Source organism: Diceros bicornis, chromosome 23, assembly GCF_020826845.1.
Source record: "Diceros bicornis minor isolate mBicDic1 chromosome 23, mDicBic1.mat.cur, whole genome shotgun sequence".
Taxonomy (NCBI): Eukaryota; Metazoa; Chordata; class Mammalia; order Perissodactyla; family Rhinocerotidae; genus Diceros; species Diceros bicornis.
This window is the reverse complement of record NC_080762.1, coordinates 47,837,979-47,857,299: the sequence shown is the minus strand read 5'-3', so window position 1 is coordinate 47,857,299 and position 19,321 is coordinate 47,837,979. Positions and strand designations below refer to the sequence as shown.

General features: G+C 35.9%; 1 protein-coding gene across 3 annotated transcripts in view; it reads left to right on the top strand.

Annotated features, from left to right (window-relative positions):
• Positions 1-19,321, top strand: part of LOC131420560 (cytochrome b5 reductase 4) — an 81,344-nt gene that overhangs the window by 41,655 nt on the left and 20,368 nt on the right. For all 3 annotated transcript variants that reach the window (XM_058566690.1, XM_058566691.1, XM_058566689.1), the window contains 5 exons: positions 897-957; positions 2,249-2,306; positions 3,847-3,940; positions 5,780-5,812; positions 7,967-8,089. In XM_058566690.1, coding sequence (XP_058422673.1) covers positions 897-957; positions 2,249-2,306; positions 3,847-3,940; positions 5,780-5,812; positions 7,967-8,089 — 369 coding nt within the window. The remainder of the gene's footprint in view (positions 1-896; positions 958-2,248; positions 2,307-3,846; positions 3,941-5,779; positions 5,813-7,966; positions 8,090-19,321) is intronic.

The following is a 19,321-nucleotide window of genomic DNA, read 5'->3' as shown; positions in this document are numbered from 1 at the left end:
CTGTTGTGGGAGGAAAATACTTAATGTTGACAGAATCTCTGGGGTTCTTCCATGTCTCAGAGTTTTCTAAAACAATTTGAAAACCACAGTTTTAGTGGACTTTTAAAATGCTATGTTGATGCATGCCCACAAGAATGACTAAGATGGAAAGAGACAACACCATGTGTCAGTGAGGTTGTGGAGCAACTGGAACTCTCAGACCCTTCTGGTAAAAAGTCTAAATTAGTACAACCACTTTGGAAAATGTTTAGCAGGATCTACTAAAGCTAAACATAGACACACCCTATATACCTACCAGAAATGTGGATATATGTTCTTTAAGAGTGTACATGTACATATGTAAGAATATTTATAACAGCACTATTCATAATAGCCCAAAACAGGAAACAACCCAAATGTCCATCAAGAGGTGAATGAATAAATTTTGGTATATTTATACAACGTAATAATATTCAGTAATGAAAAGGAAAAAACTACTGATGCATTCAACAGCATGGATAAAGTCTCAGAAACCTCTAGGTTTGATTTATTGCTTACTATCAATCATGCTTATTTGACATAAGAACTATAATGTCCGTAATGCAGGACAAAAAAAAGCCAGACCAAAAGACGACATATCTTATGGTTCCATTTTTATAAAGGTCAGATACTGGCATAAACTAATCATGATGTTAAAAGTTAGAATAGTGGTTACCCTTGGGGAAGGGGTGGTGTTTGGAAGGGGGCACAAGGAGGGTTTTGGCTACAAGGGTATGTTTTTACTTTATGAAAACTTGTTGAGTAGTACATCTGTGATTTGTATTCTTTTATAATATTTTAATGAGTTTATTGAAAAGAAGAAAGAAAAATGCTTCCTAGACGGACTGTAGCTATTTTGTTTGTTTTTCTTTGTGAAGGCATGCTTCCCAAGAGCCAAGTGACAGACGCACTTGCCAAAGAAGGTCCTAGTTCTCCAAGGTATGCATTCTTGTTTTACTTTTTTAAAGTTAAATCAGTTCTACATCAAAATATACACATTTAAAAAAATAAAACATCTCTGGGTTTGACTTATTGCTTACTGTAGTAATCATACTTTTTGACACAAGAACTGTAGTGCCTCATTTATCAGGCGTTGTTGGAGAATGAGCTGTTCTGTAAACGTGAATTTTTTTTTTAATTTATTTATTTTTCCCCCAAAGCCCCAGTAGATAGTTGTATGTCATAGTTGCACATTCTTCTAGTTGCTATATGTGGGACACGGCCTCAGCATGGCCAGAGAAGCGGTGCGTCGGTGCGCACCTGGGATCCGAACCCCGGGCCGCCAGCAGCGGAGCGCGCGCATTTAACCGCTAAGCCACGGGGCCCGCCCTCTAAACGTGAATTTTTAATCTAACTGAAGTTTGATCCATTTTAAACACCACAACTTTTAAAAACTAATTAAAAATATTTTTTGGAGTATAAAATATACATTCATGGTGGAAAACTTGGAAAATACAGAGAAATACAAAAGAAAGTGATAAAATCAGTTGTAATCCGTCAATCCTAGATATACACTCTTAATATTTGGTTTATTCCACCCAGTTTGATTCATATAATACCAATACCTATTTCCATGTTATTCTATTTTGATATTATTGGTATTACTATATATTCTATGAGCAATTTCCTTTGTCATTAAATACTCTGCAAAAGCATTTTTGTCTGCATTCCATCATATGACCATACCATAATTTAGTCTACAGCTATTACATAACAGAAGGCTTAGCTTTACCTTAAGTTTTACTGTTGATCCATTAAAAAACCTTGCTGAATTAATTTCTTGAGTAATGATATATTTGTGACAGAGAGGAGCAAAGGTCATAAGCATGTGGATTTTGTCATCCTCCTTAAGAAAATATGTTGTATTGTGTTATTGCTCTGATAAAAGAAAATTTTAGTAAGATTTGTAACCTTTATAAAAAGTATCTTATCAAGGATATTGTTTGTCTTTATGCAAGTTGGAACACGTGGAAGTAGAAGTATTTTAAATTTGGAAATAATGGCCAGTTATATAATGGTAAGACCACTGATTATTTAGGAAAAAGTTTATCTAGAGGATGATATTTCTCACTGTAGATTTTAAGCCTTATATTTAAAATCATATATTTATTCTGTTGTATTTTATATTTTTAAACCATATGTATTCTTAAATCTTACATTTAGTGATTTAATATATATAATGTACATGATTGTTGATATAATTATTCATTCTCTGTTTAATATTTTACAGCTATGACTGGTTCCAAACTGACTCCTTGGTCACCATTGTTATATATACTAAGCAGAAGGTAAACATCTTTAAAATCAGAAAAAAAAGTAAATAATAAATGTTAGCTATGTGCAGATACTTTTCTAAGCACACTTCTTGTATTAACTTATTTACTCACAGCAACTCTATGAGGTAGGTCCTTTCGTTATCTGTATTTTACAGATGAGGAAACAAAGATTAGGTAATTTACCCAAAGTCACACAGTAAGTGGCAGATCTAGCATTTTAAACCCACGCAAGATGGCTCCAGAGTATATGTCTTAACAACCATGCTATAGCCTCTTAGAAAAAAACTAGGCTAGGAAGTATTTTACGTGCTTTTCTGTCATTTTTTTAAAAAGTATGAGTAACGAAAGTGAGAATCCCAGTTAACGTCACCATGAGAACTAATTTTCTGCACATAAATTGGGTTTCGAGAGACGGGAGAGATTGTACTGCTGTTTCTCAGTATGCTTAAACCACTAATGGGGTTCATGTGCCCTCTTGAAACTAAAATTAAGGAGTTAATTCATTTACTAAGTATTTATTGAATACCTGCTTTGCAGCACTCTCTTAGAATTCAGGGATCTCATGATGGACCAGATACACATAGACACTTGGCTTTCATGGGGCTTATAGTCCAGCTGGGAAATCAGATAAATAAGCAGACAACTTAACAACATCTCCAACTGGCAAGGTTCTCACACTTGAGGAGCCGTGTAGGTTTAAAGATAAGTTCTGGCAGCTAGGAATTTCTGAGAACGCATGCTCCTTCTGTAGTAGCAGGACTGCATCTGAGCTGCTGAGTGTCTGACTGTTGCAGTGTGGTTTGGTCATCCTGCAGGTGTGACCAGCCTCTGCCTGGTACAGACACGAGGGCCAGAGGCCCTGCTTGTCCCTCCTTCCACTCTCTCTCGTTATTGGCTCCTCATCATGCAGTCCAAAACCAAGAGGGCAGGGCCTCGGGAGGTTGAGGTCTACTCCCCTTGGTAATATCAGTGAGGCACAGAGGATGGATGACTAAGGGAAGGGGGAAGGTTTCTACGTGGAATAATGTGTTCACTGTATGGTGCAAATCGTAGGTACCAAAATAACTTGCACCAAGGCTATGTAGAAGTAAGAGACGTCTAAAAATTTGTTAGTGAATTTATTTTTCTTTATAAGCTGAGGTTGAGAGGTTGTGTAATTTGCCCAGCATCACACAATAGTGGAAAGATTACAATGAACACAAATATCTTGCCTTCTGGTCTGACTCTAATTTTGTTTTCCAAATTATCATTCAACAAATATTTATTGAGCACTGCTCAGACCAAGTGATATTGTAAAGACAGTCCCTTACTTAGAACCTCGAGATGAGTGGGTAAGGTAGATATTAAGCAGAAAAAAATATGTAATTAAAATTGCAGTATGTGCTTTGAAAGACAACTGGGTCATATGAGAGAAAAAACAGTCACGCTTATTTAGCTTGTGTGTTCTGTGAAGAAGTGCCATATGAACTTCCACTGATCATCTTAAAAGTATAGTTGTAGAAGTTTGGGAACAAATTTACTTTTTAATCTTTCTTTTTGCTTTCTATTTAAGGATATCACTTTAGACTCAGTAATAGTTGATCATCAGGATGATTCCTTTAGAGCAGAAACAATTATCAAGGATTATTCGTATCTTATAGATATTGGTAAGTACTTTATTCTTTATTAATGGAAACAACTCCAGTTTCCTTTAAGTATGGCAATAACTTGGTCTACAGTCTAGGTAAAATTTTGTCTGCTGTTGTCATTTTGGTTTGTCATTTTTTTTCTATTTCTTTATACTAATGAAAGTGCTAGCAAATGGCAGTACAACCTCACCTTTCCCAAGTTTAAACAATTAGATGCAGTCAGAATCAATAATAATATGAAATATTTGTTGGCCTAGCTTCGTAAGTCTCTTTTACTTGATAGCTACAAACAAATCGGAGGCCTGTCTGTCCCACACTCCTACTGAGCACCCGTCACTAGGTGTCAGTTGGCCTGTTTCTTGCCAGCTCTGTCACGGGAAGTCAGAGGCAACACCAAAGCTGCATGGACTACAAGGTTGTGTTGTATCCCCCAGCTGCCTATCCCTTCGTGGCCAAAGACCAGCCATACAATTCATTTCTGTCTGTTTTGAGAGAGTACGGATCTATCAGAAGAAAGAAATCAGGACTAAAATCTGAAATCAGAGATACCAGATTCTTAATCCATTTCTCACCCATAATGACTCTAGGATTTCACCCTTTTCTCCTTTTAGGATGATGATGTTTTTCTAGTTAGAAGGTAGAAATGAAACAAGCAACAACAATATGAAAACTATGTGTTAAGCATGCATTCTTATGTAAAGAACATTTCATTTACTTTTGCAAACCAAAGACTGGAATTCTCTAGAGCTCGGCTCACTCAGGGTTTTGCCTATGGTTTTACTATATTAATGAAGTACCTTTAGTCCTGAATTTGATCAGAGCTGATAAATGAAATGTTTCTTCTTTTTTGTATTTCCCCCATTCATTAGATTAATCAACCTCAAAACTTAAACCTTTCTTCTAGAAATATGTCCTATTTTTTGTTAGCATAAGATCTAATGTATATTGCCTCTTGTAGGAGAGTTTTAACCAAACACTCAAATATCTAGAAAAGTATATATTATTCATTAGTACTGTCATGATTTTTCTTAAGTAAAACCTCTATGCCAGCATCTACTATGTTTCAAGTACTTTGTGGCTAATTTTGTTAACACTGTAGCTAACTATATCTAGCACACATATAAAAAAGAAACAAAAATTTCACAGTCAAAAATGTGAAACTCTTGGTTGCTAATATTGGATTGGAAAGACTAAAATAATACAAAACTGTAAGATCCAGATAACCATTAACACAGTGAAATTTAGAGCAGATGTTTGTGAAAGTATTTCTTGCATCTCCCTCTTCTGGAATTAAGTTCCATAAAGGCAGAGGTTTTTCCTTTTTCACTAACTGTTGTATCCATAACACCTAGAAAGTGCATGGCACACATAGATACTCAGTAATTTTTTTCTCAATAACTGAATTAATATTCAACTTTAGAAAACAATAAGAATGGAAAAACAGAGCCAGACCCGCGCCTGGCCTACCTTCCCATATATATGTGTACACACGCTGGGCATGCACGCTGCAGGTGCTGCCTCTCTCCACACTCTGCTCCCCTCTCGGTTTGTAGGATTGTCAGACTAGGACCATGCTTTGGACTAGTGTGGTTACCCACTTGTGGGCAATTGAGTATTTATTCTTTAATTAATAGGAAGAGAAATGGAAAAATCGAAGAAATTAGTATATATTTAAATAATATGACTCTATGTTTTGTTTGTTTACAATTTCTTTCTTTTGGTCTCTCAGAATGTGTTTTACGTATCTTGAGGGATTTGAAATGGTGCGTAAAAGAACCGTTTAAATGATTTTATATGGTGTTCATAGACTGTATGAATTGAAGTTATATTTTAACTAAATGTGTTTTTCTTTTCCAGAGCTAAGCCATGAGATTCAAGAAGATTTTTCTGGTAAGCTACCAAAAAATAATTATATATGTGCATACGTATACACGCACATACTTACATATGGGGGGAGAGAGAGGGAAAGACAGCATTTGTCTTATTTTTCATGTGTATATTTTCATGTTGCAAAACAAAGACGTGATGTCCTTTATATAAACAAATACATTACGTTTTAAATATATTCTTCTCCCTCTGGGTTCAGGTTTTTCCCCCCTTTATTTTCCCCTTGTTCCTTTCGTCTCTTTACCCTTTCCTTTTTCTCTCCTTAGAAAAAAATTCCTGTCTCCTCTCTGTTCTTCCTTCCTCATCTCTGCCCTACTCTTGACATGCAGCTTGTAGAAATATACTAGACCAGACAAATTTTTCTTAGGAGTATATATTTAAATGTTTAATGTTGACAGAGCATATTAAATTATGAATATTGCTGCATATAAATGCACAGTGTGGTTTTTTCACAGCTATTTAACAACAGAAGACTCATCATAGGATGGTAGTTTCTTGGTGTTTTTGTTTTTTATTTTTGGCTTTATTGAGATATAATTGACAAATAAAATTATAATATGTTTAAAGTTACAGCGTGGTGATTTGATATATGTATACATTGTGAAAGGATTCCCATGATCAAGTTAACACATTCATCACCTCACATAGTTACCTTTTTTTTTTTTTTTGGTGAGAACACCTAAGTTCCCCTGTCACAGGAAATTTCAATTATACAATACAGTATTATCAACTATAGTCACCATGTTACACAGTAGATCCCCAGACCTTATTCATCTTATAACTGAAAGTTTGTACCCTTTTACCAACCTCTCTCCATTTCCCCCACCCCCCCCAGGCCCTGGCAATCGCCATTCTACTCTCTGTTTCCATGAGTTCTACTCTTCTTTTGAAGATTCTACATATAGGTGATACCATGCAGTATGTGTCTTCTGTCTGGCTTATTTCACTTAGCATAATGCCCTCCAGGTTCATCCGTGTTGTCACAAATGGCAAGATTTTCCTTTTTTTTTTAAGGCTGAATAATACTCCATTACATATATATATATAAAATATATATGGTTTCTTATTTTAAAGTATTTTCAGAATACCTTACACTGGTTCTGTGCCTTCCCTTTTCTATATACTGCTGTAAGCTCTGTAAATTGTATAAATTCAGCTTTTTAAAGTCACGACCTATGTTTTCTTGTTTGTTAAACTTCCAATCAGTGCTCATTAAATTGAATTCATTTGACTAATCTATCTTAAAAAGTTGTTGTTAATTGCTACTGAATTATGTGTTTACAGTGATACTTTAAGTCTTTAAAAGCACATTCAGTTCAGGCAGCCCTGGTTGCCTAGTGGTTAAGTTCGTGTGCTCTGCTTCCGCGGCCCAGGCCTAGTTCCCAGGTGCAGACCTACACCACTTGTCTGTCAGTGGCCATGCTGTGGCGGCAGCTCAGGAAGATTGGCAGTGGATGTTAGCTCAGGACGAGTCTTCCTCAGCAAAAAAAAAAAAAAGAGAGAGAGAGAGAGAAAACAAACAGCACGTTTAATTCATAAAATTTAATCGGTGTATAAAAGTCTATATTTTATTATTATACCTATATATTATAAACTGTTTTAATCCTTCAAAAATAAAAAGATAATCTAAAAGAGTTTTAATTATTAAAGATTCATATGTGCTTTAGAGGGACTCATTTTCCTGAGGCTTTTTCTGTGTTTATTAGGTGCAGTATTGATCTACTGAATTCACTCCTAAGAACCACTCACATCCCAATTAAGAAATGTTAAAAGAGTATAAATTAAATTTGCTTTTGTGGGTCCATTCAGTGGCTAATTTTTATATGTCAGCCTCCCCTTTTTTTTTCTTAAAGCTATATGTTAATTAGTTGCCGTGACTATATTTGAGCTTGTTTGAAAACTAGGAATACATATTAGTCTGGTCCTTGATAAATTAGTTTGAAAGAAGTTAACCTGAATCTAAAATAAAGCTGGATTTAACATCATATAAGGCATAAACAATTTTGATGAATAGGAACACAAAATGTTATTTAACTTGACAAATGATTAGTGTCATTCATATCAGATTGGCACATTTGGATTTTTTTGAGAAAGATTTTAAAATAAAATCTTATATTTAGTATCAATGAATACAAATGAAATTTCTCTTCTTTTCAGTGCGTATTGTTGAGAATGTGGGGAAAATAGAGATTGTTCTAAAGAAAAAAGAGAATACTTCTTGGAAGTGTCTTGGTCATCCCCTGGAGAATCATAATTCACTTATTCCAAAGAAAGATGCAGGTATGCTGTGCTGTTATTTTGAGTCCTATGTTAATGAAATTGTTCTGTTAGTGGCACAATTGTACCAGAGTTTGGAAGGTCACTTTGGGGTGAGTCAAAGGGTCCTTGTAACCCCCTCTAAGAAGTTGAACAGTGACATTGTGTCTGTTGTCCTCTTTTTTTTAATTGAGGTATAATTGACATATAACATTATATTAGTTTCAGGTGTATAACGTAGTGATTTGGTATTTGTATATACTGTGAAGTGATCGCCACAATAAGTCTAGTTAACATCTGTCACCATACAGTTATCAAAAAAATTTTTTTTTTCTTGTGATGAGGACTTTTAAGATGTACTCTCTTAGCAACTTTCAGATATGCATTACAGTATTATTAACTGTAGTCACCGTACAATACATTATATCCTCATGACTTACTTATTTTATAGCTGGAAGTATATAGCTTTTGATCTCCTTAACCCATTTCACCCACCCTCCACCCCCACTTCTGGAAATCACCAATCTGTTCTCTGTATCTGTGAGCTTGGTTTATTTCTTTGTTTGTTTTGTTTTTTAGATTCCACATATAAGTGAGATCATACAGTATTTGTCTTTCTTTGTCTGCCTTATTTCACTTAGCATAATGCTCCCAAGGTCCATCTGTGTTGTTGCAAATGGCAAGATTTCATTCTTTTTTATGGCTGAATTGTATTTCATTGTGTGTGTTTGTGTGTGTATATCACATCTTCTTTATCCATTCATCCATCAACGGACACTTAAGTTGTTTCCATATCTTGGCTATTGTAAATAATGCTGCAGTGAACATGGGGGTGCATATATCTTTTCAAATTAGTGTTTTTGTTTTCTTCAGATAAATACCCAGAAGTGGAATTGCTGGATCATGTAGTAGTTCTATTTTTAATTTTTTGAGGAATTTCCATACTGTTTTCCATAGTGGCTGTACCAGTTTACATTCCCACCAATAGTGCACATGGGTTCCCTTTTCACCACATCCTCACTGACACTTGTTATTTCTTGTCTTTTTGATAATAGCCATTCTAACAGGTGTGAGGTGATATCTCATTGATGGTTTTGATTTACATTTCCCTGATGATTAGTGATGTTGAGCATCTTTTCATGTACTTGTTGGCCATTTGTATGTCTTTGGAAAAATTTCTACAGTCATGCGCCACATAATGACTTTTTGGTCAACAATGGACCACATATATGACGGCAGTCCCATAAGATTGGTACCATATAGCCTATGTGTGTGGTAGGCTATACCATCTAGGTTTGTGTAAGTACACTCTATGATGTTTGCACAGTGACAAAATTGCCTAATGACACATTTCTCAGATTTTTCTTGTTTCTTGAGGTAGGCGTTTGGCACTATTAACTTCCCTCTTAGAACTGCTTTTGCTGCATCCCATAAATTTTGGTATATTGTATTTCCATTTTCATTTGTCTCAAAGTATTTTTTGATTTCTCCTTTGATTTCTACTGACCCATTGGTTGTCAGTAGCATGTTGTTTAATGTCCACATATTTGTGAATTTTCCACTTTTCTTCTTGTAATTGATTTCTTATTTCATACTATTATGGTCAGAAAAGATGCTTGATATGCATCCGTCTTAAAATTTATTAAGACTTGTTTTGTGACCTAACATATGATCCACACTTGAGAATGTTTCATGTGCACTTGAGGAGAATGTGTATTCTGCTGCTTTTGGGTAGAATATTCTGTATAGGTATATCTACTAAGTCCATCTGGTCTAATGTGTTGTTTAAGGCTGATGTTTTCTTATTGATTTTCTGTCTGGATGATCTATTCATTGATTTAAGTGGAGTATTAAAGTCCTCTACAATTGTTGTATTGCTGACAATTTCTCCCTTTTGGTCTGTTAATATTTGCTTTATGTGTTAGGTGAGCCTCTGTTGAGTGCATAAATATTTACTAATGTTATATGCCCTTGTTGGATTAACCCCTTTATCATTATGTAATGCCCTTCTTTGTCTTTGATTACAGTCTTTGTTTTAAAGTGTATTTTGTTTGATATAAGTATAGCCACCCCAGCTTTCTTTTGGTTTCTATTTGCATGGAAAAATATTTTTCCATCCCCTCACTTTTGGTCTGTGTGCATCCTTACATCTGAAGTGAGTCTCTTTTAGGCAGCGTTTAGATGGTTCTTGTCTTTTTATCCACTCAGCCACCCTATGTCTTTGGATTAGTCCATTTACATTTAAAGTGATTATTGGTGGGCATGTTCTTATTGCCATTTTGCTGATTGTTTTCTGGCTGTTTTGTAGTTCTTCTCTCTTCCTTTCTTCTACTCTTGCTCCCTTCCTTGGTGGTTTGACAATTTTCTTTAGTGGTGTGCTTAGATTTCTTTCTCATTATCTTTTCTGTATCTACTGTAGGTTTTTGCTTTGTGGTTACCATGAGCCTTCTAACGACCTATGTTTGTAGCAGTCTATTTTAAGTTGATAACAGCTTAAGTTTGATCTCATTCTAAAACTGTACATTTTTACCTCTCCCCATTTTATGTTTTTTATTTCACATTTTACATCTTTTTATCTTGTGTATCCCTTAACTAATTATTGTAGTTATAGTTATTTTTACCACTTTTACCTTTCAACCTTCATACTAGCTTTATAAGTGATTGACCCACTACCTTTACTATATATTTACTATATTTACTTTTTTTTTTTTTTAAGCTATTTTTATTTATTTATTTATTTATTTTTTGTGTGTGTGAGGAAGATCAGCCCTGAGCTAACATCCATGGTAATCCTCCTCTTTTTGCTGAGGAAGACTGACTCTGAGCTACCATCTATTGCCAATCCTCCTCATTTTTTTTTTTTCCCCAAAGCCCCAGTAGATAGTTGTATGTCATAGTTGCGCATCCTTCTAGTTGCTGTATGTGGGACATGGCCTCAGCATGGCCGGACAAGCGGTGCGTCGGTGCGCGCCTGGGATCCAAACCCCGGGCCGCTAGTAGCGGAGCGTGCGCACTTAACCACTAAGCCACGGGGCCGGCCCTATATATTTACTTTTACCAGTGAAATTTATACTTCCATATGTTTTCTTGTTACTAATTAGTGCCCTTTCTTTTCAGCTTAACGAAGTCCCTTTAACATTTCTTGTAAGGCTGCTTTAGTGGTGATGAACTCCTTTAGCTTTTGCTTGTCTAGAAAACTCTTTTATTAACAAAGATTAAATTTCTGACTCTGCTATCTAATGTTAGGCATAACAAAATCATTAGGTAATGATACCTGAATGGGGAAGCCCACTTGTGCTTAGACTGTTGTCCAACCATTCACTCCTTCAGGTTCCTTTTTATAAAAGGTGCAACAACAAGTTTAAGTTTATGCCTTGTATGCACATCTCATATTTTTACACTAAAGAAGACTTGTTTATTGTTTTTGTGCTTACCTAAACCAGTTTCTCAATTTACTCCTAAAGGATGTAATTCATTTCCTTTCTTCATTTTATTCCTTTATTCGTTTCCTTTCTTCTTTTATTTTTGTGAGCTTTTTATCTAACATATTTATAGAAAAGAGTGCATATTATAAGTGTTCTGCTTGATAAATTTTCACCTAGTAAACACACTGTATATATTCTTTCTGGAAATTGGTAGGATTTGCTCCTTGTTCCAAGTGTTTTGAAATTTCACAATTTGATATGCCTTAACGTGGATCTGTTTTCATCTTTTGTGCTGGTCGTCCATCCTTTGTGCTATCTTTTCATTGTGGAAACTTAGGACCTTCAATTATGGGAAATATTGATTTTCCTTCCCCTTATGGTCTGTTTTTGCTTTCTAGAAGTATTCTTATTTTAAACTTCCTTAACAAGTTCTCTAGCTTATCTTTTCTCTCTTTTCAGTTTTGTCCTTTTGTTCTGTTTTTGGGGGAGATTTCTTCAGCTGTGTCTCTTCCAGCTCTTCTATTGAGTTACTTATTTCTACTATTTTTAACTTCTAACTCTTTTGATTTCTGTTTCTTTGTTTTAGCATCTTATTCTTACTGGCTTCTCTTATCTTTTTAAGAATTACTGATAGTGTTTTGGAGTTTTCTTCTCCCAGTGTAACCTCTGTGTCCCCAGAGTTTGTTTTTTCGTTTTGGTCTGTCTTTCATATTAGATGCTTTCTTTGAATGTCTGCTGATCCTTGACTATCTGCTCATAGTTCAGGATGGAACTCTAAAAGCTTATTGAAAACTCTGTACAAGTGGATGTGTCTTGTTGACAGTAATATTCACTGTGTGGCTCGATCGTTTCCTTGGGAAAAATTTAATGCGAGTATTTTGTCAGAGTCTCCAGAGTAAACAATCTCCTACCTTGCACCTAACATTTCAGAAGTCATGTGGGGAAAGAAGGATGGGCGTCTGTAAACCTCATATCCTTTGTTTTTTTGCCTAGTATACTGTATTAATTTGCTAGAGCTGCCATAACAAAGTACTACAGACTAGGTGGCCTAACAACAGAAATGTATTTCCCCACAGTCCGAAGGCTAGAAGTCCAAGATCAAGGTCTTGGCAAGGTTGATTTCTTCTGAGGCCTCTCTTCTTGGCTTGCAGATGGCCATCTTCACGTGGTCTTCCCTTTGTGTGTTCTGTGTCCTTATTGCCTCCTCTTACGAGAACATCAGTCATATTGGATTAGGGACCACACTGATGACCTCATTTTAACTTAATTACCTTTTAAGACCCTATCTCCAAATACAGTCACATTCTGAGGTACTGGGGGTTATGACTCCAACGTATGAAAATTGAGGGGGACACAATTCAGCCTATAACATATACCCAATCTGGAGACCCTTTCTTTGACCTCTGAAGAGTAAACTTATAATATTTTGCCAGAATAGGAGAAGGTCAGTCATGGGGCTGTACTAAGTAGGGGAGGACTTCACCGGGCGGGGGGCGAGTTGGAGAAACTAGGCTTCTTAAAGGAACTTTCATCCAGAAAGTGGTTTTGGCACCACCTTCACTCTGACTCCAGAGCCTTAAAGGGATTTTTTACCATACATGAGTTGAGTCTTGGCTTTCTGTACTTCTAGCTTAGGACTCAGCTTTATTGAGTCTGCTGAGTCAGTTACCAGTCATTACTTTGCCTTGTGAGTTCCCAAAGTTATGTTGCTTTTTCTTATTTCAATTCTTCCTGTCCTTACAGGCTTATGCCTTAAAAAACAAGCAAACACACATAAAAATCATCTTTGCTGTTCTTTTAGGGGATTAGATGGAACAAACTGCATGTATTCACTTTAACATCTTTAAATATTTAAAATTATAAAGATATATTTGTGGATAATATTTTAATTTTCTCAAAAGTATCAGGTAGCCTTATTTTGAATACACATTATGTGTAGAAGGCTTTTTTAGGTACTGTGGTATAAAACAAAAGGCATTAGAAATTATTTTTCAGGTGGAAGAAAGAACATACACTGACATGAGGATAAAGAATACTTTTATAAAGAAACAGGGCAACAAGGGCAAGTTATATAATACAAACTGAACATATTCTGAGGTAACCGCAAGTGAACAGATACAGATGAGTTTGACCTTGAATAGACTCCCCGAAGGAGGTGAATTTCAAGCAGTGTTTTGAAAGTGACTCTCAAAAAAATAACCAACAACAAAAAACTATGAAGGGCTTTCTAGGCAGTGCTTCAAATTGTTAGAGTACTTATTGTGCCAGGCATTTTGCAGGTTTTAGAGAAAGAAAAATATAAGCCATGTGTAGGAAAGGTCAAATAGATTAATTTTACCAGAGCAGGAGGTCTGAATTTTGTGGTATTAGATAGAGAACATAGAGGAATAAAAGTGTGATCTAGCAAATCAGAAGAGAATAGGTAAAAGACAGTGAAAGTGAAAAGGGATATTATTAAAGTGAAATCTCTTGCCCTGAAATTATCTGACTATCTAGTAATTGAAAAAGCATAGCAAACCAGATAAAAGCCAATAAATGATACTGAGAACCAAGGCTGACCTCCATTTGGAAATTGTTAGAATGAGCATCCCCTAAATATTCTTCTCTGCAATTTCCTGAGACTTTCCGTGAACTCTTTTATCCCTGCCATAAATGTGTACTTGATTCATGAACCACCATAGCTGGCTTTAGCCTTCTTGTCTGAAATTGGAGCCAAGCATGTATTTTTCAGTGAATTAGGTTTTCCACTTTGGAAAATGACTCAGAGTTTAGGGGATGTTTTTATTTATTTGACTGAATTAGCAAAGATAATTTCTTTTTTGCCCTTTCCCCCTTTAAATCATGACAAAAACTATAGATTACTTGCTTCACTAGTAAAGCTGAATACTTACATCATCAAAGTATTATATTAACTTGCTGTCAGTAACTTCAAATGTTTATAGTCCATCATGTGGTTCCTAGGTTTTCAATGTATATTACAAAAATTATTGACTTTTATATTAGCATGCTGGCTTCCTCTTATTGAAATTTCCTAGCTAAAAGAATTTTAGTTTCAAAATAAACATGTAAATTGAAGACTCTTAAAACAGTACCTTCTCATGTCAAATCTAGAGTTTACTTACACGAACGATTAAAATACAGCAAAGAATGTAATCAGAGAAGAGAAACTACTACAGTTTTACCTTTAATCCAAATGTAATGGGTGATATTTTAAATTGTATTAATGGAATTAGGCTACCATTTATAAATTGGATGCTTCCAATTATTTTTTTTCTCCCCAAAGATGATGATTATGAGTGAGGAGTTGTGTGTGTGTGTCTGCGTGTGATGGTCGAGGAACTCATTTGTCCACTAAGGATCAGAAACTAATAGATAATTGAGTTACTATTTCTATACCCAACCTAAAATTTTATTTTAATTGTGGTTGCCAGTAATATGGAGACTTTGATCGCCAGACAAAGGTAGTTTTAATGATTTGGCAACAAACAACTCAGTAAATGAATCTTGGGATACAAAATTGTGAACAAGGTTTTTAAAATTGTGTCACAGTTGTGATGTCAGCAGCCATTTATGAACCTTTAGGTTACATATATATATCTATTGAATGTGTAACTCTCTTTCTTTTTTTTTTTTTTTTTTGATGAGTGGTGTAGGTCCACACCTGGGAACCGAACCTGGGCCGCCAAAGCATAGTGCACCGAACTTAACCAATATGCCATGGGGTGACCCCCTGTAACTCTCTTTTTAATTTAAATTGAACTGAATGAAATTGCTGACATATAACTGTTTTTAACTTAGAAAACTGGCAGTTTTGCATGGTTTGACTTGTACTTTCATCAGGACTTCTTAGCTGCTGAAACCGCATACACACAAACATGTACATGCACACAGTGAAGTACTTGTAAATGTTACTTTCAGGACACTGTTGAGCAGTCATTTAATTGAGACTTTCTGTAGTGCCCGTGATCCTGCAGGCGAGCTGCTTGCTCTCACAATGAACAGATCTTCTTGCGGATGTAGAAAAACCCCCTTCACCTCTCCCCAAACATTGCCTGTGCATCCATGTTTCTTTGCTGCCTAAAAAAAGCATTCAGAATTACTAGAAATGAAGAAATATTGTGGATAGCAAATAAAAACGTCACTGTGGTTTGTTCTCTTAATTTAGCTCCTCTGCCCAGCAGGTATGAAGTTGTTGCTTGCACAATAACTATACAATCCTTTGTCATCTTGCCATCGTATTTTAGCTTCTGTTGGCCCAAACATGGAATCTGAAAAAACACAGAATAGATGGGGCAGGCTGTAGTTGAGTAAGAAATTATTTACTATATTAAAAAAATAAAATAGAAGGAGTTTAAAAACTTGGAATTCAGGTGATTCAGGCACTTCAGTATATAATGTTGGCTGAATTATTAGTTATGGAACATGAGAGGAAAGGCGATAGGTATAAAAATGTTCGAATTTAGTGACAATCTTGCTAAATGGTGTGTTGTCTAAGGCCCCATTAAATCTAGTCTTGGAGAAAGAGCTGCCTTTTTCCTAGTTTAACACTGATGTTTATCTCTACAAAGTCCTCACCTTGAAAGATTCAGTTTACGGCAGTCTAGTTGAGGTAGTAAAACATCTTAATATACTTGAGGAATATTTTTAACAATAATGGCTAAAACAAAAGGAAATCTATGCTTTACTGTCAGTTTCTAATTCTGAGTTAAAAATCATGTGTGGAAATGCACGGTCTTTGAGCATTCTGCTCCATTATGTTTTACCCCAGTATATGAACAGACCTGTGCCTCTGGATATTTGTCACCCCTGGTGTTTGCAGGTGTGTCGTGAGTGTATTTTTATTCATACATACGAGAGTAGTTTGGGTGAGGATGATAAAACTATACTACAAGAGACTAAGTGGAAGCCTTATCAAAATTAATGAAAAGACTGAATAATTTTTTAAAAAACAACAAAATAAATGCAGTTATGTTAATACTTTTAAAAGCATGCAATAACTCAAACTTGGTTGTTTCTTCAATATGGGAAGGTATTCTAATGACTTCGTGAATTTGAGTTATCAGTAGGCAAAATGTTAAACATTTATACAGTGGTTGAAAATAATTTATACTCAGGTGTTCTAAACATCATCCTTGCAGTCAAGTTCATTGCTCATCAAGGTCACTGTCTTGGCAGAAACAGACAGCTAACACATCTAAATCAGCCTGGCCCCTGCTGTATGAACTGTGACAGATTCTAAATAGAATGTCCATTGAATTGAATGGCTGTAGGTTGTGGGTTTTTCTGTGTTGACATATCTAGGTATGTAAATCAATATATTTTTAAGTATTATAGATGTTAGTATGTTTTGGGTTGTTTCTTTTCCATCAACTTCATTTTTAAGTATGTAGTCCCACTAATTGGTTGCCCTATGTTGGTTCAGGAAGGTCTTAGAGGAAAAAATGACTAAAGGTAGATTGCAAATTAGGTGGTAAGTAAATGACATTTAGATAATTGAAAGAGTGCTGAGAAAAAGTATGATTGATCAGAACAATAGAGAATGGGGATATTCAAGAAGAGATGTACCTGGGATGAATCTTGACTTGCTAAACTAGTTCCTTAATTTGGACATTAAATAGTTAGTAGGGAGTTGTAAAGGGTGGAGAGATAATCTATAAATATTTGTGCTTGAACTGACATGGTTAAAACAAGGAGGAAGACACTAAAGAATCATATGCTGGTCTGGAACAGTGGTTCTCATACATTTTGAACAAGGCCTGTGAACTGGAGCAAGAAACTCTAATGGCTTCTTGCCCCATCCCGCATCTTCTCCCGCTGCTCTGTGACCTTGGGCAAGCTGTTTAATTTCTGTAAGCCTCTGTTTCCAGTAGGGAAAGTAAGAGTGGATAGGTGCTTATAAGTATACTAAGTTCAAATTGGGGTTGAAGGCCAGATTGAAGGCAGTGTGGACTCCTAGTCCAGTGTTCTCTTTCTGTTCTATCTCCCACTGAAGACTTTGTCTATATTTTAACCTTGTGAAATTCTGTTCCTTAGAAGAAAAAATATAGTTTCTTTTCAACAAGAAGAAAAAGGTATACCCAAATTATCATATTATCCTCAGTGTTTCAGTATCACCCCAAGTAACATTATATGTATGTTATTAAAAGAAGTTAGGTATTTTGGGCAGAAATTTTTCTGTCTGATGTTTTTGTTTCACCATCTTATATTTATTTTTAGTTTCTCATTTTCTTGTATAATTATCTATGCTTACAAAGCCAGAGACCTGCCACTTAAATAATGGCATTGTCCAGACTGAAGTAGCCAGCACATCTGCTTTATACTTTTTCTTCATATGCTTCAATTCTGTCTACGCTGTCTCTCTCCTCAGTGCAATGGAAAGATGAAAACTTTGTTAAATTTTTCTTAAAACCTCTGAGTTGGGATTTTTTTTTAAATTTTTTATTTTATTGTGGTTTATAACATTGTATAAATTTCAGGTGTACATCATTATACTTCTATTTCTGCATAGATTAAATCATGTTCACCACCCAAATACTAATTACAATCCATCACCACACACATGTGCCTAATCATCCCTTTCGCTCTCCCCCCTCCCCCCTTAGTTGGGATGTTTTTTGAAATTATGGCAGACTTTTATATGTAAGATGTTGAGATTATCTCTGTGGTGTTAAATGGCAAAAATACTGTGTTAACTCTCTAAAAGGAAAGTTAATGAATTACTGTAACCCAGGGTTTCCTTCTATTTTAAGTGTAATTGAAAAGATGCACACTTACTGTGGCATATCCCTTCTGGCAAATGCTAGAGTTGAAATTGTCAAATCAGAAGATGAACCTGTTCATCCAGCAGTGAAGTTATCAGAAGGGTGTGCACTACATTGATGACAAGAAATTGCTATGGGCAGGACAGGCACCTGCCTTGAACTCACACTTGGAGAACTCCACAGTGGCTCTCCTCCAGCCACACCCCTCCCACAGGAGGAGGAGCGTGCAGGGCCAGGAAATGTCCACCTGGAGTTCACCCTCTTTCCTTCAACACTGCACTCCAGGAATCTGGAACCCCAGGATTCCCTGCCCAAATGGCCCCAAATTCACTTGTATCCAGGGAGTGACCAAGGCTGTTTGTGGGGAGAGCAAGTGGATGATCTTGAACATGTGGGCTGGTGTGTCCACACCTGCATAAGGCTGCACTCGGTGTCAGACAGAGCCAGGGTGAGAGGAGGAGGGGGCAGGCCATAGTCAGTCACTGGGGGTGCAACTGTCATTTCTCTGCATTTTCCTTTGTGAAACTTTGAGGAGTTCAAAAATCTTGAATTTATAGCTAACCTTCTAGGACATTATTAAGGTATATTTCAAGGTACAGCATAGAACATATTTTATTTAACAGTCATTCATCTATTTTATAACTTTTAAAGGCTTAGACATGTAGTGCATGGGTCTCTGATTGCATTCTTACTCTGGGTCCCAGAAAGGAAGGGATAAGATCATTTGAATCTTCATTTCTCCTGGTGGATGAGGCTGTGTCTAATCTGGTCCAAGCTATGCTCTGGCTCTAGAATGAGGTGATTTGAATGATACCCGTTGGTTTTGGTGTGCCGCTGTGCACTTTAAAGGTAGTGCACGCTAAGCTATCATGGTAGCAGGTGGAAAGATTTAGTGACCAGGGTCTTTGGGGCCAAAGGAGACAAGGAAAGAAGAGAAATTGTATGAAAATGTGGCCAAAATGATTTCTTAGGATTATATGTGAATTTCAGTTTTCCACTAACTAGTGATTATTGGATGTTGGGCCTTCACGTCCTAAGATCTGTAGTAAATCTTTCTGTACTTACTTAAA